This window comes from Pseudochaenichthys georgianus, chromosome 14, assembly GCF_902827115.2.
Source record: "Pseudochaenichthys georgianus chromosome 14, fPseGeo1.2, whole genome shotgun sequence".
Lineage (NCBI taxonomy): Eukaryota > Metazoa > Chordata > Actinopteri > Perciformes > Channichthyidae > Pseudochaenichthys > Pseudochaenichthys georgianus.
The window spans coordinates 25039777-25065981 of record NC_047516.1 but is presented as its reverse complement, the minus strand read 5'-3'; the positions used below and the strand labels follow the sequence as shown (position 1 = coordinate 25065981).

At 43.3% G+C, this 26205-nt stretch overlaps 1 protein-coding gene across 3 annotated transcripts in view; it reads left to right on the top strand.

Moving 5' to 3' along the window:
* The window catches only part of LOC117458409 (glutamate receptor 3-like), a 102607-nt gene that overhangs the window by 41001 nt on the left and 35401 nt on the right, over positions 1 to 26205 (top strand). For all 3 annotated transcript variants that reach the window (XM_034098857.2, XM_034098856.2, XM_034098859.2), the window contains exons 4-9: positions 3921 to 4108; positions 20903 to 20956; positions 21130 to 21291; positions 21614 to 21781; positions 22685 to 22789; positions 25661 to 25768. In XM_034098857.2, coding sequence (XP_033954748.1) covers positions 3921 to 4108; positions 20903 to 20956; positions 21130 to 21291; positions 21614 to 21781; positions 22685 to 22789; positions 25661 to 25768 — 785 coding nt within the window. The remainder of the gene's footprint in view (positions 1 to 3920; positions 4109 to 20902; positions 20957 to 21129; positions 21292 to 21613; positions 21782 to 22684; positions 22790 to 25660; positions 25769 to 26205) is intronic.

Sequence of the window (26205 nt, the reverse complement as noted above, 5' to 3'; positions counted from 1 at the left end):
CAATGAGCTGGATTTGAATGGGTGTGCATTCACTTTAAGTTTGATGGATTTGAATTGATGTATTTGTTGATCTGTTTGGGTTTGATTGGGGAAAAATCGTTTTGTGTGCTGATGTTAAGACTGCATGGTCTTATTTTTATCTTGGTTTTATGGAAATTATAGATAGACATGCACCCCTGCGTACATTTAGAGTGAAGGGACGAGACAATTTTTGGTTTTCTGCTGAACTGACTAGTCTCCTGCATGAGAGAAACAAGGCCTGGGCAAAGAAATCAGGCTCAGAGGTAGAATGGCTGCGTTTTAGGCAGCTAAGAAATAAATTCACTTCACATGTCAAAAGTGCTAAATCTAAGTATTATCTATCAGTTACCACAAAGAACCTGAACAACCCTAGAAAATTCTGGAAAGCCATAAAATCGATATCCACCGGTGATATCCGTAATGAGCTACCTCCGTGCCTTACCACAGCATCTGGCACTATATCGGATAGGGCCACCATACTAAATTGTTTTAATGAGCATTTTGTGTCCTGTGGCTCTCTGTTTCATTCTGTTTCTAATTCTGCTTCTGTGAACACCACAGTCGGTGACACAGAACAATGTGGTCTGGAAAACCTTTTCAGTTTGACTCCTTTTACTGTTGATGTTGTTCGTGAAGTCTTAACCAAGCTAGATCCTAAAATGCCGGCTGGTCCGGACAACGTAGAACCTTTCTTTTTAAAGAACTACTACTACTCTTTTTAACCTCTCTCTCAGCACGAACAAAATCCCAAAAGTATGGAAGTCAGCGTATGTCCTGCCACTACTAAAAGGAGGGGAGGCCACCTTATTAAACAATTATAGACCCATCTCTAAATTGTCAGTTCTGGCTAAGGTTCTTGAACGCCTAGTGAGTGAACAAGTAAAGGAGTTTTTATGTACAAATGACATCCTGTCTAAACATCAGTCAGGCTTCAGAAAGCAACACAGCACCATCACTGCCACAATGAAAGTGGTAAATGATATTACGAGTATTTTAGATAATAAGCAGAGTTGTGCAGCTCTATTTATTGACCTATACAAAGCTTTTGATACCGTCGATCGCATTTTGAGGCAGAGGCTGGTCAGTATTGGCCTATCCAGCCATGCAGTGGGGTGGTTTGTGAACTACCTCTCTGAAAGGTCCCAATGTGTTCAGTTTGATGGGCTGTCTTCTGAGTGGTTAAACATCACTAATGGTGTACCACAAGGTTCAGTTTTAGGTCTGCTATTATTCTCTATCTATATTAATAGTTTAGGTGAAAATGACAAAGGAGCAACCTTACATTTTGATGCGGACGATACCGTTATGTACTGTGCAGGTCCCTCGATTAATGAGGCTGTTGTTAAATTACAGGCTGTTTGTAACATTATTCAGGCTCAGCTCTCTGAGCTTAAGCTTCTTTTAAATGTGGATAAAACCAAGGTAATGCTCTTTTCTAAAGCTAAAGCTAAAAATACACCGGAGACTGCTTTAGATATTGTAAATACGCAAGGAATACAACTTGAAGTGGTTACCTGTTACAAATACTTGGGTATCTGGCTTGATGATTGTCTCTCTTTTAAATTTCATGTAAATAACCTGCTTAAAAAGCTGAGGATTAGGCTAGGTTTCTTTTACAGAAATAAGTCCTGTTTCTCGCTTGAGGCCAGGAAAAGGCTAGTCACTGTGACCTTTTTACCTGTGCTGGACTATGGTGATTTGTTATATATGAATGGACCTGCCAATTACCTGAGCAAGTTAGATGCTGCGTATCACAGTGCACTGAGATTTTTGACAAATTGTAAAGCACTTACGCATCACTGTACCCTGTATACCAAGGCGGTTTTGCCATCACTTACTCTACGGAGGCTCAGTCACTGGTACTTTTTCATTTACAAAGCCATGTTGGATAAACTACCATCTTATATCTGCTCCCTGATCTCTCTGCGAATTGAAAGTACTTATTGCCTGAGATCGCATGCTGTGGTTTTATTAAATGTGCCAAGTGCTAGGACTGTCTTAGGGAAGAAAGCTTTTAGATGTGCAGCTCCACTAACATGGAACAGTCTGCAAAAAGAATGGAAAATTACCAAGCTAGTATCACTACATGTTTTGTATTGTTGTAATCCCTGTACATTTTGCTGTATGATGTCCTTTCGTTGTTCTGTTGTTTATATTTTGATGTCTTCTTGTGGAACCTACTGCTGCAGGTCTCCCTTGAAAAAGAGATCATTGATCTTAATGGGATTTTACCTGGATAAATAAAGGTTTTGAATTGAATTGATGCCAGCATTCAATTTTTACTTACAGAGCTATAGTTCTTAACAAACAAGCATTTTAATCTTCACAATATTTAAAGAAGATACATCTGTAGAATAACTGAAGCTTGTGTTGATTTGTGTTATAATAATGAACATCATTAAAATGGATAACAGCAGCAGTTAAAAGTGCTTTCACGGTAAAATCTGAAAGGCCACATGTTTTTTAACCTTTTGGAGAAGTAACAAGACAGAATTATAGGACATTTTCCACAACCCAAGGTTGGATGTTATTACCTGTTTCAGTACAGAGACAGGACATGTGACAGTGTGTGTGTTTGTCCTCACATAACAGATATGTTGTTGAATCGGCTTCATGAAAGCTCAGCAGGAGGTTGTGGTTCACTGGAAAAATCCCAGTAATAAGACAGCTCACCTAACCTTTCAACAACAGCACCAAAAACACATCCACATTTATGAAATGTCTGAATAGAAGCTTATCATATCTGAGTTTACTGTGACATCAGGTTAACAAATCAAATTAACAAGCTGTATGATTGAAGGTGTTTAAAAATGACCCCAGTATGCTGCTTTTGAAGGGAAATAATAGAAAATGTAAAAAGCCTTGTATTAGATGAAAGCTCTTTGGTCTCTCTTCCATTCAGCTTCATTCCTGATGTCTCATTTCTGCTTATTTAGAAAGTGCCTTTGTGGCCCATCATGACTGCTGACCGTGTATCTGTAACCCCTTTAGTGAGCTATCAGTGGAACCATCCAAATTCCTGCAGGCATTTCGTGGCTTTTCAGTGTCGCTGCTCCGCCAGGTTACCGTCAGCTCAGCTTCTTCCTTTCATTTTCTGATTCAGCCCACGGCACAGTGAGCGCTGCATTGGCAATTGTGCGCCTCAAACTGCTTGCAGTCCGTTTCACTTCATCTGCAGGAGCCTGTGCTACATGTCTTACTGTTGTTGTGTCTTTGCTCCCTACTTGTGTTAACTCTAGCCTTAAATTAGCCAGTTTTGAATTGCTGAGTGACGCAGGAAAGAGAGATAAGTGCGGTGACCTTCTGTGACACGCTGCTCAGGCAACATGGGACACAGCCAGTTCCCAGTTATAATAGTTAGTCAATTACGTCTTTCTTTATGTCTGCCACAGTTTTAACTGAATCTTTTGTGAGTACATCCACCTCTCTGTGGACTTATCCGACTTTTTTCCTGAATCTGCTTTGTCTGTCTTGTCTGCTTTCTTATTTCTAATGTGCTTGTTTCAGACAGAGATGTTTAATTAACGTACATTCACAAAAAAAGAGAATCTGAGCATATTGTTCAGACTCAATCTCCCATCCATCTATATTCTATTGTCTAGAGTCTCTTTGAATAACACCCACATGGATACGGATCAGACCTTATTATTCTGCAACCACTTGCTTCAATACCTTGTTTACCTGCTGTAAACATTCATTTTATTTCTTACAAGGGGGTTTCATTGTGCAGATAAATATGTAATCGCTGCATCATGACTTTGTTAATAGCTGTAATAAAAAGCTGTTGAAAGCCAGAATACCCTCGCAGCCATTTGAAGTCTCAGCACAGCATTTACCTTCTGCTGTTCTCCGGCTGAAGACAGTTGTGTGATGGAGCTCTTCTCCCTCTGCTCCTCCAGGTTTTGCAATCCTCCAGGCCATCATGGAGTCAGCTGTTGCCAATAACTGGCAGGTGACAGCCCGGTCGGTGGGGAACGTTGTGGATCCCATTGAGTACAGACGAATCATCGAGGAGATGGACCGCCGGCAGGAGAAACGCTTTCTCATTGACTGTGAGGTGGGGAGGATCAACTCCATACTGGAGCAGGTATGAAGCCAACACACATGACTAGTTCCTCCTGCTTGGTTTGTGAAAAAGAACACACAGGAAACCAAATATCTGTCCTTGAAAACCCTTTGAGTGTCAGGGGACTGCGTGTTCCAGTGTTATTTTAAAAGGAGTAAACACGGTGTTTCTCTCACCTTTTTGTCTCTAAACTGAAGCACTCTCCTGCCTCTGTTCGCTCCGCACTTTTCATTTATTTATTTGTATTACCTTACACACACAGAGTGCATCTTGATTGCCTCAGATCGTGAGGTTCTCATTTAGAAGACAACGTTAAAACAAGCGAGACGGGCACACTCAATTCAGTTTTGTTATTTGTTTTTTTGCGCGCACGTTGTTTGAGGTCACCATGGGCTTAATTCACATGGAAGAATTAGACAGCCTCCTCATCCTTGTTTCCTAGGTGATCGTCAGCTACATTTTTCCCACATGAGTCTAGATTCAGATTCAGTGTTTGCCAATGCGTGCTGCTCACTGTGGCCGCACTGCAGAGAGTACTTCATTGTCGAAAACGTATTAAATAAAGGTTAACTGGGATTTTGCTTACTTTCTCAGAAGATCATTAGTGCGCATTAGAAGCTATGTTGCACATTTGGTCACATCTCAGCCTGCGAATGTTTTCAGAGTGTATCTCATGGTGTGTGCAGTTAAATAGATGATTGAGTTATCATTCATAACACTCCGTTTGATGTCTCACTATGGGATGCGCCTCATCGCGGAGCAAACAGAAGCATCAATCTCATTACGCCAATCCTGATTGGCTGGTGATCTTGACGTCAGCGTCAGGGAATCACCCCCTATAAGTAGCTTGCGCCACAACGCATGCGTCATTCAAACACCTCTTCTCGCTTCAGAGCACATCTCTACAGTAGCCGGACAAGCTTAACGGTCCACAGACTGAACCCAAATATTCATTTCGGTCGACGGGCGCTCGCCGGCTACTCCTTCTGCTTCGCAAGAAGACGGTAATACTAACGCCAGTTAGTATTAAAATTGACCTCGCCCTTCTCTTCCCCGGAAAGTAAGGTAAGGTTTTGATTTTTCTCAAGCTAGCTACGCACCTGTTGCTAGCTAGCTTCCCCTTACTACCGACACCACGGTAGCGAGGACGCTTTTCTTTTTCTCTCTCACGGAGGAGAAAAGGATTAGAAGTATATTGACACACCAGTCAATATTCTTTGAGAACAAAGGACCCACACCGTCCCTTTTTCTCCAGATTAAGGACGGGTTGGTAACACTTTTCTCTCAACGACGTACCTGTTACGAGCGGGTCCTCTCCACGCCACGAGGCAAACAAGGTGGACGCCTCTCCCCCTCACACCAGAGGAGTCAGGGACTCGGAGGCTCGGTCATGCGGCTGCGGGTTGAAGATAGCAGGCACAGACTCACACCAGGTCTGCTCGTCCTGCTTCGGGCTGGAACACGCCCAGGAGGCTATCTACAACCCCAGCTCGTGCGGGCATTGTGCCCGTTTCACCCGAAAGAGCCTCCACCGACGGCTAGCACACCAAGCTAGCTTGTTGGAACAGGACTCCCTCATGTCCACTGATTCGCCGTTTGGCAATCAAGACACGGGGGCGTCTGCCACAGAGACTGAGCCCCTTCACTGTGTCGGTCTGGGGCTCACTAACAGCGGCAGCTGCGGAACCGGGATCCCACGCCGTGTCAGGCCGGGACCCGGTGGCGGCAAGAGACGTGGGAACGGAGCCCCACGCCTCACCAGGCGGGAGCTCCCGGCGAGTCCTCACCATGGTCTCGCCCGCGGAGGATGTCCTGGAATTAGACTACATGGAGGACGAAGAGGACACCCCTGAGTCCCTCCTGTCTGATTCGGATGAGCAAGAAGAAGATATCTTCGTGTCACCAGCTCAGGCTGCAAAGCCGGGAGCGATGGCTGCTCTCCCGGGCGATAGCACACCAGCTTCGCCCTGTCTGAGCATGGACCTGCAGGCCGCGTGTCAGCGCACTGCGTCCAGGCTAGACATCCCGTGGCCCGAAATGGCCAAGGAGACCGCCAGGTCCCGTTACGAGGGGAAACATTCTCCCCAAGCAACGAGGACAAGGAGGCAACTCCTCCCGGTCTTCCCGGAGATGTTGGATGAGGTGTCGGTCTCGTGGAGGGACCGACCCTTTAACAACAAGGCCCCAATCCAGGGTGCCTACTCCCTAGACTGCAACGGTATGGAGAGGCTCGGTCTGCTCCGCATACCGCCGATGGAACTGCTGGTGGCAGCCCATCTCCTACCGAGGATGGGCCCGTCACCAAGCAGGAACCCCACGCTGCCAGCGAAGGTGGACCGTTTCCAGTCGACCATGACTGAACGGTCCTACAGAGCCGCAGCGTGGTCCGCCAGGGCTCTGAACGTTTCCTCACTGCTAACCGCATACCAAGCGGAGCTCTGTGAGGATATGTCGAGTAATCCTGGACCGGCCGTTCTGGACGAGTTGGCCGCGGTCACAGACATTTGTCTCCGTGTTCAACGCTGCGCCGTCCAGGCCACGGGCAAAACAATGGGGATCATGGCGGTGCAGGAAAGAGCTAGATGGCTCAACCTCACCAACCTCCCAGACCGGGAAAAGGAGGATGTGCTTGACATGCCCATCGTTCCCGAGGGGATTTCGGCTCCGCTCTTGCCTCCATGCAGAGGAGATGCGAGTCGAAAAAGAAGGAGGCTGCCCCGAACCCTGCTCGGTTCAAAATACCGAAAACGCAGAGGTCGCAGTCCGCCCCGAGTCCCCAGCCCAGGCAGGGGACGAGGGCGAGCTGGCCTAGAAAATCTCCGGTTCCGGCTGCAGCCCAGGCGCAGCCAACCCAGAATTTCGGCCAGCAGTCGAGGAAGAAGAAGCGAGCGGCGTGACAGCCCCTCCTTCTCCCCTCTGTGACGCATGCGCTGTGTCGGTGGGGATTGCCGAAATGGGGCACCACAGTGCTCAGACACTGGAGGGCCCCATAACACAACAAATAGAGACTCAGAGGGGAAGAGACGTGACATCTCAGCGGGCTCTAAGGAGCATACAGCGGGAGATGCTCACGACATCTGCTTGGGTTTCTCAAGACAGTTACACTGAGCTACAGACTCCAAGTCACCGTCACCCCCCCTCGCTTCTCGGGCTAGCTGTATTCACAAGCCCGGGGAGAGTCAACCCATATTCTGGAGAGAGAGATTCTCTCTCTCCTAGAAAGGAGGGTTTTATCTATAATGCCCACCGAGCAGAGTCAGATTACCCAGACAAATGTCCTCGTAAAGCACCTGCTCAACATGGGTCTCATAATAAAACTAAACCCTGCGCGCCACGGCGTGCGGAGAGTATTGGTTATTATGAAATGCGTAGTGGCACTACGCCACTGGCCGCACCCGACTTTTCTAGTACGGGGCGCGCCTACGGGTGCTGGCCTTTCACGGAAGGTGGTCGCCACGGACGCATGTCTGACAGGCTGATAGGGTATTTACGAAGGTCGCCCGGTGAGGGGTCTCTGGAGCAGAGACCTCCAGCGGGCGCACGTAAATCACCCGGAGCTTTTAGCGGTGTTCCCCACCCTAAAATGCTTCCTGCCTTCTCTCAGAGGACACCAGGTCCTCGTGAGGACAGACAACACGACCACAGTATCGTGTATGAACCGCCAAGGGAGGTTGCGTTGTCTCCAGTCACACACACTGGCACCAAACTGATCCCTTGGAGCGGCAGACGTCTCCTCTCTCTGAGAGCGACGCATGTACCAGGAGTGATGTACCTCGGGACGGAACTACTGTCCAGAGGTACACCACTCTATGCAGACTGGACTCCACATCCAAGGATCGTGAGTCCGCTGTGGGTGCGTTACGGCAGAGCCGCGTTAAATCTGTTCGCATAAAGAGAAAATGCTCAATGACAGCTGTTCTCTTTAATGCACGATTTAAACGCACCGTTAGGCGGGGACGCACTCGTACACGATTGACCTCCGGGTCTTCTGTACGCGTTCCCACCCCTTGCTCTGATACCCCCAATTCTGGCCAGAGTGAAGGAGCAATGCCACACACTTACTCTGATGGCTCCGCCCTAGCCCGCAACGTACAGGCTGGCGGAGATATATCAGCTGCTGTGCGGGCAGCCATGGCAGCCCCCACTACGCAGGGACAGATTGTCTCAGGCGGGGGGGGGCGATCCTTCACCCACGCCCAGAGCGCGGGGCACTATGGGCCTGACCCGTGAGTGGTACAATCTGAATACAGTGGGACTCCCTCAGAAGGTGATAAACACTATTCAGAGTGCGAGAGCTTCCTCCACCAGGTCTCTTTACGACTGTAAGTGGAGGGTCTTTGAGGAGTGGTGCCTTCAAGAAGGACACATCTCCTTTCAATGTCCTGTCGGGGTGATTTTATCATTCCTACAGGACTTGATCGATAAACACAGAGCTTTCTCCACGATCAAGGTGTACCTGGCTGCTATTGCTGCATGCCATGTGGGCTTTGAGGGTAAGACGGCTAGCCAACATCCTTTGGTTTGCCGTTTTATGAAGGGAGCTCGCAGGCTCCTCCCTGTCTCCAGGTCACTGGTGCCCTTATGGGACCTGGCAGTGGTTTTGAATGGGCTCAGAATGACCCCATTTGAACCCCTGGAAGGAGCTGACATGAAACATCTGTCACTCAAGACAGTGCTGTTACTGGCCCTGGCATCCGCCAAGCGGGTCAGCGATATTCATGCACTGTCTGTACATCCCTCATGCACTCAGTTCGCCCCAGGGCAAACGAGAGTGTTGTTGAAGCCCAACCCTGCCTTTACACCAAAGGTGGTTGGTTTGTGTACCCCAATTGACATTGAGGCATTTCCTCCGCCGCTGGTTTCCTCCGGGGAGCAGCAGCAGGATCTGTTGTGTCCAGTCCGTGCTTTACGCACATATATGGACAGATCAAAGGAGCTTCGTCTTAATGACCAACTCTTTGTGTCCTGGGCTAACCCTCACAAGGGCAAGCCTGTTACTAAGCAACGGCTCTCCCACTGGATTGTGGAGGCAATTGCTTTGGCCTATACGAGTCAGAGTTTGCAAGCACCTTCGGGTCTGCGGGCTCACTCGACTCGGGGCCTGGCTACATCCTGGGCTTTGTTCAAGGGTGTTTCCATCCAAGACATCTGTGCAGCGGCGAGCTGGTCCTCGCCGCTCACTTTTGTCCGCTTTTACAGGCTAGACGTCTCCGCTCAAAGCGTGGCCCGAGCAGTGCTGGGGACCTTGTTGAGTCGGGACTCTACCTGTTAAGTTCTGGTTGGTTGGTGATTTTCGAGATAAGCTCGTTTGGCAATACGGGAGCTACAATTTCCCATAGTGAGACATCGAACGGAGTGTTATGAATGAGCACTATAGGTTACTTACGTAACCCCAGTCCTCAGAGTAACATGAAGTGAGATGTCTCACCAGACGGCCCTCCTTGCTATGGTGAAGCGAGAAGAGGTGCTTATTTTGAATGACGCATGCGTCGTGGCGCAAGCTACTTATAGGGGGTGATTCCCTGGCGTTGACGTCAAGATCACCAGCCAATCAGGATTGGCGTAATGAGATTGATGCTTCTGTTTGTTCCGCGATGAGGCGCATCCCATAGTGAGACATCTCACTTCATGTTACTTTGAGAACTGGGGTTACGTAAGTAACCTATAGTTTCTCATCTGTTTTACTTTTGCTTCGGGGAAATGGATGGTGTTTTAATTGGATGGATGATTGTTGATAATATCTCAATCTAGGAATGTGGTTGTTTATTAGTGTGAGGGGGGATAGTTAGTTATAAATGACACTTGGAATTGTGAATTTACATTTATGTGTATCAATATTCGATGACACAATATTATATGTTTATATGATCTCATATTTCAAGGCAAACCCAATGGTTAGAGGCTTGCAAATGTACTTGATTGTGACATAACTATTCACTGTAATTATGAGGGAGCTGGACTTCTATAGACGAGACAATTATATATGACTTGAAACCATTTAACCATTTTAGCACTGCACCATAGTGAAAGGGAGAGAAACTCTTCTGGAGGGAACTTTGGGATTTTAGCCTTTGCAGACCATTTACATGCACAGAAACCTGTATAACACACCCCTTTAAAAGGCAATATACAGTACACTAGTTTAATGTAAGACTGTTCTTCTTAGAAAAAATGTGGCTTAAATCAACCTCCTAACAGGTGACGTCTTAAACCTATACAAATAATAATGTCCTCTCTTACAAGGCAAAACTAAAGCAGAATATGTTGTTATATTGCCCTTTGGATTAGGTTTTATACACTGTTATATTATTTTTGAAATTGTCTTACCAAGTGCAATAATACAATTACATGCAGATATCTATCATTTCTTGCTAATTGCTTTTGCCACGGTAGTTTCACTTGTAACAGGGCATAACGGGGGTATTTACACAAATGCTGAGCAGAGTAATGAGTTATTAAACCCGTTAAACCCACAAGTATAGTTTGTTTTTGATGTGTGTGTGCTCATTTAAACCATTAATCCCACGCACATTTTAACCTTCTGTTCTCTGCTGAGATATTTATGTGTAAAGGTGTCTGCCCTCTACATAATGATCTTCATTATTGCCGGCCTTATGAGTTTAACTCTGACCTTCACTGCACATCTGTCTTCATGTCCTGTGACGCTGGGGGAATATTTGTGTGTGACAGCACAGGACATTTTCATTAATAAAGGGAAGTTTTCTCCCCCCTGCCCTTCACGTTCATTTGAAGGAATTCTTCAAATGTTCTCAAATCGCCTGCATATTAGATTCAAGTTATCGAATCAGATAATGGCGATAGCTCTGTGTCACGTCAGGCGGATCCGATTGTAATCTCTTTACTGTGGCGGATAAATGCGAGTGGTGGCTTCGCAGGCAGCGCCTGTCGTACGAAGGTATTTCACGATGCTGGAGAGCGGCGAGGCAAGATATCTCCTAAGAATGACTCCTTATACAATCTGTGACATCAACACTTGCTTTAATGTAATATCAGCTCCCAGTGTAAGTAGGACACACTGTCCCATAACAGCAACAACAATGAGCCTACTATAAATAGCCTACCCTGGTAGCCCGAGGGAAGATCTCTCACAAAGGCAGGAGTGAGCAAACACAACAAAGAGATCAGGCATCAGCAAGCAACCATTGTGGACCGGATTCATTTCATAACCAGTGTTAAGGATTTGACATCATATACTGCAACACTGTAATCATTACATTCAGCATGCAGGCTTTTGTTTTACCCAGTCAATTCATTTATAAACAGACACCCATCAATCATTTTCCTCGAATTTGTTCTGTATTAGCAGGTTTTGGTTTCTTCCTCCCCTGCTGGCTCTCTCACCGCCTTTCAAAGCATCAGTCTGCTCATCCCTTCACTAAAGTAAAGATGGGGCGATAAACACCTTTAAGGCTTCTCATCAATAATAGAAGTGCAGTGGATTTATAACTGTGCCAGAGGTCCAGTCACCTCCAGTCTCCTCCTCACAGTGGAGCGACAGAGGAAGAGTCAGGGAGAGGAAAAGAGAGAGCTTGTGGGAATTGAGCCATGTAGTGTGAGTCCGCCTGTCTAGTGCTGTGCAGGGAAACAGGAGGAGTGCTGAACACCCTGAGGTGCGCTGGAATTCCACACCCAGAGGGTAGGATAGTAAAACAGAATGCTGTGTTAGGGATGAGATTACATCTGGGTGGATGTTATTTAATCCTGTATGTGAATTGTAGCGTTGTACACGGTGTTGCGTAGGCATTGATTGAAAGGCCATGACATAACAAATGGTTTCTGTTTCATACATTTTAATTGTATTATATTTTTCTCGTTACATCCTACATCTACAGCAAGGATAGTAGGATGTACCTACTACAACTACTATTATTATATCAGGTCATTAGATGAATGCCAAAAGTAGCATGCTAACATGATCACAATGACAATGCTTACATTCTAAGGTTATCAAGTCATAATTCTTATTTTCCATGTTTAGTTTATACATTTGCAAATTTGCAACAAACCCAAAGTACAGCTGAGGTAAATTGATAGCATTAGTTTGAAAAGAGAAGAATAAGAAAATATGCAAACGATGCTCAACAGTGATTTTGCTTAGAGATGGGAAATGCATTCAGTATTTTGTAAGGCTTTAATGATTTGGCGGGAAACATTAAATGTAAATGTAAACAGGGATACATTTAACCATTGCAAAGTAATCCATGTAAAACAAAACATGTCACTGCAGTTGAAACCAAAAACAAACTAAAGACCAAGAACATCTGAGTCTCTCTAATAAGTTGACCTGAGGCTACACTAAAATAATTAATAACACACATTTAGTTTTTCTTTGTAGTGTCCTCACTTCCCTATCTTTGTTCCTTGTTTCACATTCAAATAATAATGTGTAAGAGCAGAATGAACTACGTTTTCCTGCAATTAAACCACAACAACAAGATAACTATCTGTACTTAGACCTTCATTTCCTGTCTTTTACTTTCATTACAAACAAGAAAACATGGCTATTGAAGAAAGAAAAACATTGAGTGTAAAAGAGAACACTTTTGTGGAGTCTTCTTTGTAACCCAGCATCCAAAGGAGACCCTAGAGGAGCCTGAGTTGAAAGCAACACAAAATGAGAAACAACATCAAACACAAGTAAGCAGGAGATTTGGCAAGTGCACAAATGTAACAAGGAAAGCAAGGGCATTTACAACTTCATACACATCCTTTTTTAGAGGTTGGCATTCAATTAGAAGATTGTATTCAAAGTGTGTAGCTGATGGCAACAGAAAGAGGAAGAACCATCATGCTGCACCAACATTTTTATAAATTAAACGCTCATATTGAAATAAATAAATTGAATACCGAATAAAGGTCATGTTTTAATGCAATATAACAATTTAAATGAAAATAACTGAATTGAACATACCACATGTTTAAAGTTCCTTCAAAATCTGTCTGAAATTGAATTCATATTTAGTAATATCATTTTCAAAAAGACAGACAGGAGTCTCATAATAATCCATCCAAATTGTCCTCTTTAGAGTAAGGGCTTATAAAAACAAGGACTTTGGAGCAATGAGTGATACACAGCCCCTCCTTGCATCATTCCCAGTTTGGAGTAGCATAACAATAATGATTTGACTGTTGAAAAGTCATCAACCTTAGGATGCCCTCTCCACTTCTGAAGATGGCAGATGACAAATCACTGTAACAAAGATAAGCCTCCATCAGTGGGAAGAGAGTCAAATCCTGTGGAAGGCGTCTGGGCAGACCGCCAGCTCCGCACAGGACTGTGGCTCCAGTCTGCTTAATTAGAGTCTGCTCCCTCAGGAATATTTAGGCTGATGGTGCTTTAGCTTGGCACGGCTCAGGCCTGCTTCAAACGGCACATCACAGAGTCGCTCGCGCAGACAGACGGGCAGGAGGAGCCCTGTCGATGGACAAATAAAGATAATTGGGACCTGAGAAAACTGCTCTGTCTGGCCCCATGTGCCTGATTACATCCTCAGAGAGGGGAATACTAATGTATAGATGTATAAATCTCTAGGCTGGCTTTATTTGATTAATCTAATTGCATTACGCTGAAGAGGGTTGGAAGAGCGTTTGCTTTGTTTTGTGCAGAGTTTGGTCATGATTTGAAGATTGGACAACAATTTTGGATTTGGGGTCTAAAGTTAGGAAATGTTTAATGTTTTTCTGGGAAAAGAGAGACTCTAAAGTATGTATGTTAAAGGTCCCATGACATGGCCATTTCTACTGATCATAATTCCATTGTTGAGGTCTACTAGAATACATTACATTACATTGCATTTAGCTGACGCTTTTATCCAAAGCGACTTACAATAAGTGCGTTCGACCAACAAAATACAAACTAGAAGAAAACAGAATCATATAAGTACATCAGGCTTCATAGAGCAAAAACATTTCAAGTGCTACTCAACTGGCTTTAGATAAGCCAGCCCTTTATTAGTATATAAGTGCTTTGTTAATAGTTCTATCGCTCGAATAGATTTACATTGTTCAATGTTCCAAGCTCACATTGGTTTCTCATACAGCATCTCTGTATAGTATGTGTATTCACTCTCTGTCCTACACGGCTTGTTGGAGCTCCTGCCCCCCCTCCCTATGAGCCCACTGTGCTCTGATTGGTCAGCTCGCCCACTCTGTTCTGATGAGTCCACCACCGCTACAGCGGAACATCAGTGATTATGTGTTACAATGGCGTTTGTTAGCAACCAGAAAATGACACCAGTAATGACAAACAGATGAGAATGCTGCGTGGGGTCTGGGTGCCGTGTTGGCGGGACGTTGCGAGGCTCGCTGCTCCGCCCTTTGAGGCTCGAGGAGCGGACAGTGTGAGCTGGATTACTGGTGTGGTTTCCAGGTTGCTGCGTGGGGTCGGCAAGACAGCGAGACACTGCGGAACTCAGCCTGAGCACACACATACACTCACAGCCAGGCTGTTCGCCACACAGTTCGCCACACACTCACAGCCTGAGAAAAGATAAGGCTGAGTGAGTGAGTTGTTTTTTTGTGAGGATTGGTCCATTTGCAGCTGGGTATGGTCACGTCACTGTACTCAGGAAGAAAAAAATGGAAAAAGAGAAATCTCCAACGAGGCGTTCTGGGGCAGCATAGACAGGACTTTTCTGTGTTAGAGTTTTACTCGCTACAGGGTGTACTTTGAGGGTTTGTGACTCTGCAGACCGTTTACATGCATAAAAAGCTACATAACACACAAGGGGACGGGTAATAGCCGGAAAAGCATGACATGGGACCTTTAAATAGCATCAGCCAGTTAGCTTAGCTAAATATTTTTTTATTATGATTTATTTTGTCTTTTTTGGATTCAAGATTCAAGGCTTTATTGTCATTAGCACAGTAGCTGTAGAAATGGCAATGACAATCTTGAGTCACAGTACGGTGGCCCTGAGGTGCAAGACACCACAGCATTTCAGAAAACACTACAGCATTTCACAAAACACAACAGCATTTCAGAAAACGCCACAGCATTTCACAAAACACTACAGCATTTCACAAAACACTACAGCATTTCACAAAACACCACAGCATTTCAGAAAACACCACAGCATTTCACAAAACACCACAGCATTTCACATTGGACGGAAAGGGTATTCCTTTAGGGAGAACACTTCTTGTTTGTGATTGGACAGAGCCAGCCAGAGAAGCACTGCTGTGATTGGTTGTTTTTGCTGCCAGTCAAGAAATGACGCTTCGTGATTGGTCAACACCCGACAGCGAAATATGTCCCAACCATGGTCCCACAACGTATGGTCCCAACACATCAGCCGTTAGCACACACTCAGATCTCACAGATCCTCATATCTGTTCAGAAACTGGACAAAAGTTAAACATGTACAAACCACAGACTGTCTATGTCATGGTGAATACAGTCGCTGCTTTATTTATGTCTGTATGACGTTGTTGTTGTGTGGACGGAGCAGCTACAGGTTAGTTTAGCCTGATGAATCCGATTCAGAAAACACGCATTTTAAAAGCTTTTCGCCTGCCGTCTTGTCTGCAGACTTGTCAAAGTGTTAATTCATGGTTTTTACTAACTGTTATCATTATGTAGTTACTTCGGCATCACTTTGAAACGTGTATTACAATTAAATCACGGTCACATATGTTCATTTTGTTGTAGGATTTACATGGAGATACGCCCCGTCCCCTCTCCAGCGCCTCTTGTTTGAATGACAGCATTGACAGGAGCAAACACAGCTGACAGCCGCGGTGAAACTCGAGCAATTAGAGCGATGCGAATATTGGGTGGTCTACCATAGTATTTACATGGAGATAATCCCCTTAAAAACCATGAGTTAATAAAGAATTAATTCTGTATTTACTCCTGTCATTCAAACAAGACGCTGGAGAGGGGGCGGGCCGTATCTCCATGTAAATCCTATCGGAATCGGATCCATCAGGCTAAACTAACCTGTAGCTGCTCCGTCCACGCTCACAACAACGTCATACAGACATAAATAAAGCAGCGACTGTATTCACCATGACATAGACAGTCTGTGGTTTGTACATGTTTAACTTTTGTCCAGTTTCTGAACAGATATGAGGAGCTGTGAGCTCTGAGTGTGTGCTAACAGCTGAGCTAACGGCTGATGTGTTGGGCTAATCACAAGCGTCATTTCTTGACTGGCAGCAAAAACAACCAATCACAGCAGTGCTTCGCTGGCTGGCTCTGTCCAATCACAAACAAGAAGTGTTCTCCCTAAAGGAATACCCTTTCCGTCCAATGTGAAATGCTGTGGTGTTTTCTGAAATGCTGCGGCATTTTCTGAAATGCTGTGGTGTTTTGTGAAATGCTGTGGCGTTTTCTGTAATGCTGTAGTGTTTTGTGAAATGCTGTAGTGTTTTGTGAAATGCTGTGGCGTTTTCTGAAATGCTGTGGTGTTTTCTGAAATGCTGTGGTGTCTTGCACTTCAGGGCCACCGTATCACAGGCTTCTCCAACAGTGCAACATGAATATAGGACATAACACATAAAACAAATCAAATAGTGCAAGAGAATGTTTTAACAGAGCATCCCTGAGGTAGGACTCAAAAAAGAGTTTTAATAAATAAACTGACATTTAAAAAAGAAGGGCAATTGTAACAGAGCAAGGTCAGTTATAGATGAACATATTAATGGCATTTTTCTGTAGCACTCCATTAAAACACCACCGTTTTGCTACAAAGCCAATCTCCCTAAGTTAAATAGCTCACCTTTTTAAACCTGCAATTTTACATATTTTTTGCGAGCATGCAGTCTGCATGATGAAACCATGGAGGAATGTGTATCATGTCTCTCATGTGAGTGTTTGTCAAACAAAATAGGCACCAACTCTTAAAAACATTGCTCCACAGCGCTACAAGTGGTCAAACATTGCACATGTTACCTTTCAGTTATAAATAGGGTTGTCCTTTTCTCATTCATAAGGAAATGTCACGGGCACAGGGATTACATATCAACCAAAGAACAACTCATTTAGGAGATGTTTATATGATTCAGCGTTCTTCATATTAGATCCACTTTGGACGGTTCCCCGATGAGAACATAGAAGAAAGTTGACAGGGCATGGCACTTAGACCACTATCCTTTCCCTTCAATGAGCATTGAGGATGTAGGAGGCAGTGAGTACAATCAGAGCTGCAGGCTTCCTCTCACTTACAGCCTGCAGGTCTCTATTCCCCCAAGCAGTTTGAAGAAGCCTTTTTGTTAGAAATGGATTTTGACAGAGTAGGAGATGTCGTGGGACAATCAAAGTGCCCGTCTCTCAGTGTCTGTAGTGCCTGACCTCATCCTCTTCCCGGTGCTGTCACACACTCACATAGAGAGATTCTCCCAGAGGACCATGAAACTGGAGCATCAGGATCCTACACATATTTGTAATGCCCAGATGCTTTTTCAAGAAGATCACTGCCAACAGAAGGATGGAGTAAATCCTACAGAAATGGAAATGATATCATTATTTACAAAACATGTATTATTCTCATGCAAAGGCAGAACAATTGCAATTTGAATGTAGCTTGTTTATGTTTTAGAAGGTTGACATTATTATTTATTTACAAAGGGATTACTGAAGAGTGCAACTGTATTGGTATAAAATACATTATGTAAATGTAATTCCAATTTACAACCGTAGTCCCTAGACAGGTAATAATACACATTAACATTACAAGCCACAATATACAAGTACAAATATACAATACACAAAAGTAAAAACAAAAGTACAAAGTAAAAAGGACCAAACACATAGTTATGCTAACATTAATTTATGTGTTTTATTCAACTGAATACGTTTTCTGATTAGAATCTGTTGAATATCACAAATGTAACTCCATAGTTTATTTGTAGATATTATATCCTTCATTTTTGAAGTATTATGGAAAGTGATAGCACAGTGTTCTTTGTACTGTGTCATAGCTTGTGCAGTTTTGAGTTAGGTCTGGTTCACTGACTGATTGTGTGAATACAAACATGCTCAAAAAACCAGAAGCAGCTCTCAGGGACTTCCTTTTTTTCCCTTCAGGTTGTCTTAAAATAAACACTTGTTGTAACAAAGTGTTACATCTGTCAACGAGGTGTGCATGAAAGTATATAAAATCAACAGTGATTGACTGAATAAATATGGCCCTTTGGATGCTCAGCGCTTTACACTTAGTCTTGAAATCCATGCATGAAATGTTTGGGATATTTAAAATGAACTTCATTCAACTTTAGCCTCTGTTGTTACTCACCAGTAAAATGCCAAACAAGAGAGAAACTGCTGCCACACAATCGTTTCTGTTTTTGTAAAGCTTGTACATAGGCGGAGTTTGACATTTGCGCTTGGGGGGGCAAACTTTTTTACTGACGTCAGTACACAGTCCCAACTATTGCGTGGGATGCTACGGATACAGTAGCAATAAAACCAGCGTTCACCGCACTGAGTATGACTTTTCCACATACGACGAACACAACTCGTCTCGTCATGCACGCCTTATGCCCGCCGTACACACACACTCATATGGAAGGGGCGGTCTCTTCCCCCAACAACAACAACAGTGCATTACATCATAACTGTGCACATATTATACCTATTTGATAACTACTATATCCCTTGGTTACTTGAACACGCTACAATATTATTAACCAGTGTCCTACTTAGTGCAGAAGTAGACGCCTTAAACGTCCCAGAAATTGGACGTTTTAAAAATCGCCGCATATCTTATTGTAATATGTTGCGACCTGGCTCAAAAGGCCACAACAAAAAGGAGACACAACATGGGTAGACAAATATGTTTATTAAAGAAAGTCATTCAAATTAGCCAAATTCATAGAGTGCAACAAAGTGGAGCAACTGAGAAAACCCGTACTTCATACCAAAACCCAGGTGTCTGCAGGGGAAAGCAGAGCGAGAACAGAGAGGAGCAGAGAGGCTTCAAATAGCTGCCGGACACCAGACCCAGGTGCCCTGAGTTACTGTAATCAATGCAATCACTGGAGCCAATGCAGCACAGACAGAACAGCCACACCCTCTCTACTGATGGACCCACAGGGGCATCACATAATACAATAGCTGAATCACTTGTATGTAAAAAAAATGCGAGGGAACTTGTGTCCTTAACCTCATACGTCACACACATCACACACACACACACACACACACACACACACACACACACACACACACACACACACACACACACACACACACACACACACACACACACACACACACACACACACACGTCACAACATGTGACTGCTCAAAAATGAAATTATTTCAAACAAAATAATATGATATTATTCAGATTTGTATTGTAAAAATCATTATATTACATCTATTAAAATATTGATACATGAAATATTTGTATTGGAACAGTTTTAGACGTAGTAATGCTGTAACATATTTCAGCCACTAGGCCCCCCCGCAAAATCCGCCTATGAGCTTGTAGCTACAGAAAGCATTACATGTTTACAGTTGATTATTTCCCAACAGCTGAACGCGGGTTTAGTCGAGGTGACACATTTGGATGCTCATATAGCAGTGTGAAGTCTTGTGCTTTCTGCCTGAGAGTGCTGGTGACGAACGGCGGTTGTAGCCAGTCACTCGAGGCGCTGCAGCTTCATTAAATGCTCGCTGTGTTGCTCCACTTGGGTCACTGCGGCTCCCTCTCCCTCACATGGGTGAAAAGCAAATGATAAAGCTTTTCAAGACAATTTGGAAGGCTTATGAGGACAACGTAGTGTGTGGGAGGCTTTCAGAGTCAGCGGTGAGAGGTGCAACATGTCAAACACAATGAAATCATTTTAGCATTTCCGATTAGAATAATAGGATTTATTGTTGAAATTTGTGAGCGAGAGTAAGCCGGTCGGAGGGGCAACCTTGGAGCATCAAGGACATTCCCTCTCTAGAGACAATTACAAGACATTTAGGCAGGAGAGTTTAAAGTGCAGGTGTAAATGGAAGCACAGGTGTGAGAATACATGCACTGAATAAAAACCCAACAATTAATACTTCTTTGTCTGCCATGCCTAAATGAAAAAGAGGGGACCGCAGGGATGCATGTCTTTGTGTCAGTGCAGTAGTGAAATCTCAAATCTCTCATCTGTATTCAAGTCCTCTATAAAATCTCTCCAACATGATACCACTATCATTTTGGACATTCAACATTTAGCGGATTTCAGTGCCTGAGTACACTTATAACTAAACTGTGGGGGAGTGTAGAAAGTGAAAAGACAGGGAGGGGAAAAAAATTCAACTATCCACCCCCACAGTATTTTTGAAGCTCTGTACTCTGCGATGGAGGATGGAGAGAGATATGTAGAGGGAAAGAGGGTGCATGCAAAAGAGTGAGGTGGCGAACAAGTTTAAAGAAATCAGCGAGTGCAGCTTTCTCCACGTCTGCTCGGTCAGACAGGTGCTGAACAACGTTTGGGTTTAATTAAGAGAGAGAGAGAGAGAGAGAGAGAGAGAGAGAGAGAGAGAGAGAGAGAGAGAGAGAGAGAGAGAGAGAGAGAGAGAGAGATGCTGGAGCCTTGACCTTATTTTACAAGTTGAGGTTAATGGAAAGGAACAAGCGCTGTCATCACAGTTTCTCCCCTCTCTGTGTGTGTCTCACACACACAAATGTAAAAAGTCACACGCTCCCTCTCCCTCACGGCCTTGCCTCTCCCTTCATTCCTTTTTTTTTTCTCTACCAACCGTTATAAAATTAAAGGTCTTTGTCATTTCTGATTCTCAGTCCTCTCTCAATGTTCTCGGCATTATGAGATTGTGACTCATTGTGTGTTTCCTCCTGTGACTTGTAGGTGGTGACCTCGGGAAAAAACGGCAGAGGATACCATTATATACTCGCCAACCTGGTGAGCACAACATTGCTGGCTGTGATGCAATGCATAGAAATACTCTCAATCTGTGGTTTTGATAGACATTTAAGTGCAGTAATAAGTGAATGATGGGCAAGCGAGAGCATTTCTTTCTCAGCTGCTAATGATCCCACGCTCTACTACCAGCCATTTGTGCTCTTTGCTCCCAGGGGTTTTCCAACATGAGCCTGGACAGGGTGACTTCTGGTGGAGCCAACATCACAGGCTTCCAGATCATCAACCCAGACAGCCCCATCGTCCAGCAGTTCCTCCAGCGCTGGGAGCGCCTGGATGAAAGAGAATTTCCAGAAGCCAAAAACACTCCACTGAAGGTCAGTAAGGCAGAGCTGGCGATGCTGCAATTACATTTTATTTCACTTCTTCAAAGACACTTTTTCTCCCGCACTACTTCCTCCGAGTCTTAAAGTAGTAACTCTCTATGTCAATCTCCATCTTTTCTTAAATAACTTGTCGTCTGCTTGGCCTTGAATATCGGCGTCTTTCATATTCGCACCGTTTTGATGTCAGTCCTACTGCGAGGCTTTGATTTTTCAGCAGCAGTGCTTCTATGATGATAACCTTGCTTTGATAGCTGTGAAGGATGCATGACGTCAGCGGTGCGTCACCGGGGTTTCTTGTGGCCTTTTGTCTCAGTACACATCAGCGTTGACCCACGATGCCATCCTCGTGATCGCCGAGGCCTTCCGGTACCTTCGACGGCAGCGAGTGGACGTGTCCCGCAGGGGGAGCGCGGGCGACTGCCTCGCCAACCCCGCTGTGCCCTGGAGCCAAGGCATCGACATAGAGAGAGCCCTCAAAATGGTAGGACTGAGGGCGATCACTGTCTCCCTGAACTGCTTTGCTTTTTTATTTTAATGACTGTCTAATATTTGCTTTACATCACTTCACTTATATTCTGCTTCACATGTTTTCAATTGAACTGTATGGTACATTTACATTTTAAATATCTTTAATAAATGGTAAATTGATAGTTCATTACACTTTAGTTTTTTGTTATTTTACTGAATAAAATGCCATTTTATAATATTTAACTCATATTTAAGATGGTAAAGTTTGTTATTTTAACTATTTATTGTTGCACACATTATGCCATTTTATATATTGTATAAGGTAGTTAATGATTATTAAAATATGTTTAAAAGTTAAATGAAATAGTAAAACGTCAGTAAGATTATGGACCAGATAACATTTAGTTGATTAATTGGTTAAACGTCTGTTGGATGACAAATATAAAGTTGACAGTGAGGACTATAATAACTTGTTAAATGGTTATAATTAACTTTAAAAGCATTTATAAACATTATTTAATTGGGTAGTTAATACTTTACCAAATTATTTTTTAAACCAGAATCTAATTATTACCCATGAAAACCATTAACAAAGAATTAATAAAGCATATAACATATTAAGCTGTATCGCCTCTCATCAGCTATGATACTATATCATTTATAAATTAATTATTTCATATTACAGACATTTTATCATTTCAAATAGTTATTCACCTTTTTTAAATGTTATTCTTCAAATTGTTTTGAACATTCAATGTATTATTTATTATGATGTTATTAAAACGTCTTACCTCAAGAACCTTATTTAATTGAATATATCACATTTGTAAGACCGTTAATACACCATAAATCATCAAGACCATTCAATGCATGTTTACATATGAAGTATCATCCTTATTGTCTTGGTGCCTGGCAGGTCCAAGTACAAGGTATGACAGGAAACATCCAGTTTGACACATTTGGCCGCCGCTCTAATTACACTATTGAAGTGTACGAGATGAAGGCTGCTGGCCCCCGTAAGGTAAGTGGGCACACAGCCTCTCCCTCATAATTTAATTAATGTGTAATTAAAAATCACTGCGCTGGATTAGCATATGTAATAGATATACACGTGATGTATGTTTGTAATCCACAAACATTAATATAGTCACTTTAAGCAGCCCTGTGACGGGGGTGTTCTTACTCGGCACAAGTAGTAACGTTGGTTTTAATTTGGACAGAAGCTGCCAGTAGCCAGTCTTGCAAAACCAGCCCAAATAATTTGAGCTAACATCCCCTCTGAGATTTGAATCTGAAAAACATCCACTGAAAATAAACCGAGCCATGAAGGTTGAAGCTTAACCAATCTGCATCTCTGGGAAGCGGCAGTGAGGATGATGACATGGCTCAAAACTCGGACACATCTCTTACAGCCACTTAAATACATGTTGTAGCCCAAAAGTGAGGTATTAATTTACTACTGCCTATTTATTGCCTCTCACTTATTCAGAACCAGATTACAGTTGATCATTTAGAAGACCTTTGGTGTTTCCAAAGAGCTACCAGGTGGTTCCAACTTTCAATGTTGATGCTGAATCCAGTGACATCTGTCCAATCAGGCATCTGAAGCATCAGTATGGATGAATTGCATAAAGCAAATGCCTATGGAGTGCCTTTTGTCAGAAAACAAGCTCAGTGTAAGGTGTGGGCTCACTTTGGAAGATTACAAGCATCTGATATGCAGTGTTTATGATGTATATGTGTTCAGTCCAGTTGTTTTCCTCTAGGGCAGGGGTGTCAAACTCAAGGCCCGGGGGCCAAATCCGGCCCGCGACTTCATTTCATGTGGCCCGCAAGAGCTCTGAAAGAATGTAATATGTTTATTATACGGTTACAGGCCGATTTACAAGATGCATGATGTCCATAAACTACATGTCCCACAATGCATCTTACATTAGATTTTTTTTTTTTTATTTAACTGTAACTTTTTTTCAGAATTTTGCTTTTCTTTTAAAATAATTTTGTGACATTCTCACTGAAGAGACTTGCACTTATTTGCTCTAGACTTCTTCTTTCAGACGTAGTTATCTATGACGCTTTTACCCTATCCGATAATAATCCAATGCAGAGGCAATAAAGTAATATAATACATTAATTTAAATATATAAAATATTTATATATGTATTTTTATATAGTCTTAAAGTTACAACCGGCCCTTTGAGTGCAACCATAATGCTGATGTGGCCCGTGATGAAATTGAGTTTGACACCCCTGCTCTAGGGAAAGGTTCAATATGGCATAACATTCTCGATTCAAACTCAATAAGGATGCTGCAAGGTGAGTTAGCTGCTCTTGTAAGGCACCTGAATTATGTGCATTTTTATTTTGTTCTACAGCATAAAGATCAGCTATGTAAATTCGATTGTTCCACTTTTAAATATCCAGAATGGAGGAAATGTAAAATAATAATAATAAAGCGTCTTTTATGCAAATCTGGAAATTACAAGGTTCTTAACAACACAATCTAAATACAACAATACAACACACAGAACATAGCACTGTAAAAGAGGATAGATTATAATATCTATTTTTTATGTAATAGAGATTAAGAAAAGAGATAAACACTAGGAGAGCTGCAGCACACAGTAGCTTTAGTGTTTCCATTTGTCAACACATTTGAACAGGAAACATGTATTGGTTTGTGCCTTGGCTTGCTAAACAAACAAGCAAACGACCGGGTAGAATTGCAATCGCTCAATATAGACATTTAGCAATTCATCTTGACAGCTGTATCGCTTGTCAATGTCTGTTTGTTTAGAAGCTTAATGATTTGGTTCTTTTCTTCAATACCACTAACAAAATACTATCTATTCCCTCATTAGCCTGTAAACGACACTTACCAGAGCAAGTCTACTAACTGTAAAGTGCATTGACCTGCCACCATGGACACTTAAAGCTAAAAGAATTTCTCTAATATATGTCCAATGTTTGATTTTTTTCAACTTTAACCATGTTTAATTATTATTGGAAAGAAAAGCTAGTTTCAGTTGGACTTTTGATGATTTACCTCCATATTCTGAGGGAGTCACTGCACCCACTTGATCCCTTAGCGCTGTGATTGGACTTGGTATAAAGGGAAAAATAATCCTGGCGCACACACACACACACACACACACACACACACACACACACACACACACACACACACACACACACACACACACACACAGTGCTGTGGCTTGGCTAGCTCCTCGACCCTGACCTCTGACAAGGTCCCTACAAAAGCTGGCCCCCGAAAGGAAGTGGCCCCATACTGTCACATAGTTCAGCTCACATGGCAACATGCATCACAGCGGCCCGCACACCCAGACTCAGTGTGAGACAATCCGCAGTGACAACAGAGTGAGTATTGTGCTTCATACAGTAGCTACCACCAGTGGGAGACGACGGTTTCTTCATAGCCGAATGCAACAAAAGAAAAGACAACAAAGCCACTGGAATCATCCCAGGTTTAGTAGATAGAGACCAGTGTTTGTTTTTGTGCTACATTATTCTGAGTTTGCTTTGTAATGGTATTAATAGATCAGTAGAACAACCTACTGCACTGGCTAGATAAGGCACATGTAGATTATTAGATTTGTCTTTCTGGTTTGAATTTTGTCAGTGTTGTATTACTCAGCTAGTTCGGCTTGTTATGTAAGAGCCAAGAATAGATTACGCCTACTCTGCTGTAGTGTAGCACAGGTGAAGCGAGAAGCTCCACTATAAGCTTTTTATAAAATCCTAAATCACGCAAAAGTAATAAAGCCTCCCGCTGTGCAGATGGAGCCGACCAACTCGCACACTTGGAGGCTTTCCTGTGAAATGCATTTCTGTTTCTCATAATAACTGTGAACCTCTGTGTCGTTTACAGATCGGCTACTGGAATGAGTACGAAAAGTTTGTTTATATTATGGATCCGCAAGTCACCAACGAGTCCTCTTCTGTGGAAAACCGAACAATTGTGGTCACTACTATTATGGTACACTTTCAAGCAGTTTTTAAGTGTTTCACCTTAAGATTTCTGCCACTCAAGGTCAAGGTGTCCATTGTTGCAATCTGTCCTGGGAGGGTAGAATTATTTTATTTTGAGTTGCTTTCCATCCACTCACTACATGTTGAAACAGTCGATTCACGAAGAGTGTTTCAACTGTATCCGTGTGGGTGCCAAAGCATTTTAGTTTTTTTATACAACGGTGGGCTGTTGTAGTAGTGACGTCACAATAACGGCTTTGGTAATGATAACTATAATGATATACACCATTTTATTCACATTCAGTGCATACGTAAGTAAACATGTTTCCCTCTCATTAAGTAAAGTGTCAGTGACGAGGGGGTGAATCAGCTGTGTCTCACTGGAGACATCAAATGATCTGCACACAAGGAGGACATAAACACCCAAAGGCTGCAACCTTTGGC